Source organism: Piliocolobus tephrosceles, chromosome 3 (genome assembly GCF_002776525.5).
Source record: "Piliocolobus tephrosceles isolate RC106 chromosome 3, ASM277652v3, whole genome shotgun sequence".
NCBI classification, from domain to species: Eukaryota; Metazoa; Chordata; class Mammalia; order Primates; family Cercopithecidae; genus Piliocolobus; species Piliocolobus tephrosceles.
Genome location: NC_045436.1, coordinates 170,128,029 through 170,132,581, shown reverse-complemented (window position 1 = coordinate 170,132,581; position 4,553 = coordinate 170,128,029). Strand labels below are relative to the sequence as shown.

The following is a 4,553-nucleotide window of genomic DNA, read 5'->3' as shown; positions in this document are numbered from 1 at the left end:
GCGTAAACCTGGGAGGAGGAGCTTGCAGTGAGCTGAGATCCGGCCACTGCACTCCAGCCCAGGTTTACGCCATTCTCCTGCCTCAGCCTCCCGAGTAGCTGGGACTACAGGCGCCCACCACCTCGCCTGGCTAGTTTTTTGTATTTTTTAGGAGAGACGGGGTTTCACCATGTTAGCCAGGATGGTCTCGATCTCCTGACCTCGTGATCCGCCCGTCTCGGCCTCCCAAAGTGCTGGGATGTAACTAATTCTTTTTCTTTTTCCTTTTTTTTTTTTTTTTTTTTGGAGACAGGTTCTCACTCTGTCATCCAGGGATGGAGTGCAGTGGTGTGATCATGGCTTATTGTAGTCTCAACCTTGTGGGTTCAAGTGATCCTCCTGCCTCATCCTCTCAAGTGGCTGAGACTAGAGGCCCACGCCCCCACTACTGGAAATTTTTCTTTTCTTTTTTCTTTCCTTTTTTCCTTCCTTCCTTTTTTTTTGATGGAGTCTCACTCTGTCACCCAGGCTTGATCTAGAGTTAGATCTAGATCTAGAGTTCAGTGGCTTGATCTTGGCTCATCACTGCAGCCTTCACCTCCCGGGCTCAAGTGATTCTCCTGCCACAGCCTGCCGAGTAGCTGGGACTACAAGTGTGAGCCACCACTCCTGGTTGACTTTTGTATTTTTAGTGGAGATGAGGTTTTACCATGTTGGCCAGGCTGGTCTCAAACTCCTGACTTCAGGTGATCCTCCTGCCTTGGCCTCCCAAAGTGCTGGGATTATAGGTGTGAACCACCATGCCCAGCCAAGTAACTGATTTTAGGCTTGGGACTTTTAGTAGGAAGTTATAAGAGAATTTTACTAAGTTTTGAACCAGTATTGGAATTTGTAAAATAATTAAGATTAAAGTTTATACATTTATTAGGTTTACTACAATCAAGTAATTGAGAAAGTTTGGCTAATTTAAAGTCATTTAATTTTTTTTAAAAAAGATATACTATTTTAATACTTAAGTTGAAAATAACCTGAAGCCTTGCCCAGTGGCTCCTGCCTGTAACCCTAGCACTTTGGGAGGTCAATGTGGGAGGATCACTTGAGCCCAGGCATTCAAGACCAGCCTAGGCAACATGGAGAGACCCTGCCTCTACAAGCAAACAAACAAAAAACTAGCTGGGTATGTTGGTGTGCACTTATGGTCCCAGCTACTCAGGAGTCTGAGGCAGGAGGATTCTCTAAACCCAGGAGGATCAATGCTTCAGTGAGCTGTAGTCACGCCACTGCACTCCAGCCTGGGTGACAGAATGAGACCCTTCCTCAAAGAATAATAATAATAATTTAACCTGAAATAACTTGAGTTGAAAACATCACGTGAATTAAGTAACTGTAACACATCCTTAAGAGTGATTGTCAGAGTTCACTAGGTTTTTAAATAGTACAATGTGATTTATAAATTAAACAAAAGGGCATGGAAAAATTAGGCTTTTGAGTGTATACGTGTAATAACAAGAATTAATTTTAAAAATAAAAGTAACTGCAAACAGTGCAGTTACCCCCTCAAGTATAGTCTCACACCGACAAGAAAAGCTTTTTAAGTTACAAAGTGACAAACCAATGCACAGAATATGAACCCAGACATGTAAAGCAGAAGAAAGCAAAAGAGCATGTTTCTATTTGTGCATGATAATGGATGTAAGTGAAGAAATAGGTCTGAGAAAGTAAACTCCAAGCTGCTAACTGTGGGTTCCTTCTAGGCAAAGGAGTAGGAACTGGCAAAAGACGAAGGGAGACTGTCATTATTAGTGTATTTAATTATGTGCCATTTAATTTTTTTAAAAAAAGTAAAGAAAAGTGTAACCTTATGTTAATTAGTTAATTGTTTGAAAGCAAAAGTAATTTTAGATTTTGAGTGAATAAAGTCTGGGACATTAACTGCATCACAGGTGCAATTGTACAAAATGTCCGGTAGGTGGAGCCCTAATACAAACCTGTGGGTGAGAGTTCCTTAGCAAAAAAGAAGAGGACCAGCATTTAAATGGAGTCAGGAATTTTTAAGGACAGGGCCGCCAATCCAGAGCCATGGGATATATTTCCAAGCCAACATTAGATGGTTTCATAATTTTAAAAATTCATCTTTTAGTGAGTTTAAAAGAATTAGTAATTTCTGTTTTTACAAACCCAGTGGTCAGATGCTGTTTACTATGAATAGGGTCCATATTTTGGGCGGGCCCTTTGTTGATGTCTTTGTGTCAGGACACTTAAACTCTGATAATGTAGCCATCAGTAGGGAACCTGGCTAACACTGTGTTCCATCCATACAATAAAAATTCATCCACAAGGAAAAATGAATTAACTCCCTGTGTACTAATATGGAAGCATGTTCAAGATATGATGCAACACACGTTGTAGATTCCATTTGTGCTTAGATAAAAGGATACCTAAAGACATTTAAGGATAACTTGCAGGGCAGCAGCAGGTCCTGCTGTTTAGAGAAGGTTTTTGCTGGGGAAACAATGTCTTGAGATGGTATTTCAATGACATGTGTGCTTAGGATTTCAGAAATAGGAATTAGTTCTATTAAGCAGGTTTAGCATGCATGTGTGCATTGCATTCCTGGAAAGAGAACTCAAACTATCAAAGTTGGTTTTCTATGGAAAATGCAAATGGAGAGACTAAGAGACTTTTACTTTCCACTTTATAACTTCCTATATACTATGTAAATTTCTCCACGGTGTGCACAATTTGCTTTTCTTTTTCTTTCTTTCTTTTTTTTTTTTTTTTTATTACTGGTAGCAGTATAATTTATTCAAATGTGCCTTAATAGAGGTGCTAGGGCTTGCCTATGGTGCTCTTGATATATAAGGCCAGGACATTCTGCCAGTTTTTCTGCCAGTTTTTCTTGAGCAATGTCACCAAGAAGTTGACAGGCAGGTGAATGTTACACACAAGCTCATTGTCTGTCCTTTTCACGTGGCCAACAGCCACAGCCAGACATAACACCTTCTTCATTTGGAACTTGATTGTGGACTTCATCTCATACACTTTGGCCACCATGTTTTTGTTGTGTGTGAGCAGGGAGGGGAAATTTCCTGCCTTATTTAGGCCTGGGCCGAGAATTCGTGGGATGTGCTTGATCAGAGACTCTGAGGCCAAAAATGCATCATACTCTTGGCCAGCTTCTTGACCAGTTTTCTATTCTTGTTGAGTTTTCTCAGTACCTTGTTTTCCATGTGGGGGATATCCACAGCCTTCGCCTTGTCACAGTGCTGCTGGTTTCTCAGGACGATTATAGGTGTGAACCACCTATAATCGTTCGCCCACACGGAGAACTTGGGGCGGGGAGTGGACTTAATCCTGACGGTGCCCGAGAATCGCTTGTCCTTCTGGGGAGTCATAGTTCTTCAAGCTGATCTGCAACTCCACCGTCTCCAGAAACTTCCGTTCCTTGCTCTGGTTCCGGTTCAGGACTTCCCGCACCGCCTCCTACAGGGTGTCACGGGAGACTGCTGCTCCTGGCTTCTCGCTCCACGTTAACCAGAAAAGAGACTAATACTGCAGATATATTTTTGAGTGTAGATTCCATACACCAATATTGACACTTTCTCTATTTCCTTGTTAATTTGCAGGGCAGCAGCCACTACTCAAAGAAAAGCCCCATGTCTTTATGCAGAACAAAGTGCAGTTCTTATCATTCCCCTCCTTCTGGTGCTGGCTTCCGGGACTCAACTGTAACTGGGAACTGTGTTGCTCTAACCCTCCTCCAGCCCTGCAGCCTCCCCTTGCAATCATCATTCCTGTTCTGTGTATACCAAATGATTCTGTTGTCTAAAGAAGCTCTTTGCTGGGAAAACGATGTCCTGAAATGGTATTTCAATGAGACATATGCGCAGGATTTCAGAAACAAGAAATTAGTTCTATTTAGCAGGTTACAAAATGCTGCATTAGAATTAAAGCACGTTATTTTCTTATTTTTATAATGACACAAAGCACTGGGAGTCAGACTGCTTGTATATTATCAAACATTTTTAGAGAATTCTAATAAAGCTGTATTTTACATCATCTGTATTTTCCTGTATCTCCAGCAGCACGCACACTGCATGCTTGTTGATCACTTAAGACAAACGTATACTATATAAATGTATGCATATATATTTTGTCTGTAAAGATTTCATTTATTTGGTATAAAGATGTTCAGTTACTCTTTCCTTTTTGTTTTGAGAGACAGAGTTTCGCTCCTTTGCCCAGGCTAGAGTGAAGTGGTGAGATCTCAGCTCACTGCAACCTCCGCTTCCAGGATTCAAGCGATTTTCCTGCCTCAGCCTCCCGAGTAGCTGGGATTGCAGGTGACTGCCACCATGCCCAGCTAATTTTTGTATTTTTAGTAGAGACGGGGTTTCACCATGTTGGCCAGGCCAGTCTCAAACTCCTGATCTCAGGTGATCCACCCACCTCAGCCTCCCAAAGTGCTAGGATTACAGGCGTGAGCCACCACACCCAGCCATAATAGTTACTTATAATGAGGGAAAAACCCAAAATGTCCAGTAATATTTACATATTTACTGAAACTGTTTGGA

General features: G+C 41.7%; 1 protein-coding gene and 1 pseudogene across 5 annotated transcripts in view; one reads left to right on the top strand and one right to left on the bottom strand.

Moving 5' to 3' along the window:
* The window catches only part of BST1 (bone marrow stromal cell antigen 1), a 62,608-nt gene extending 58,570 nt beyond the window's left edge, over positions 1-4,038 (top strand). For all 5 annotated transcript variants that reach the window (XM_023206943.2, XM_023206941.1, XM_023206940.1 and 2 more), the window contains one exon: positions 3,606-4,038. In XM_023206943.2, coding sequence (XP_023062711.1) covers positions 3,606-3,711 — 106 coding nt within the window. In that variant the 3' untranslated portion in view covers positions 3,712-4,038. The remainder of the gene's footprint in view (positions 1-3,605) is intronic.
* On the bottom strand, positions 2,809-3,507 carry LOC111538963 (annotated as a pseudogene).
* Positions 4,039-4,553: the final 515 nt, after the last annotated feature.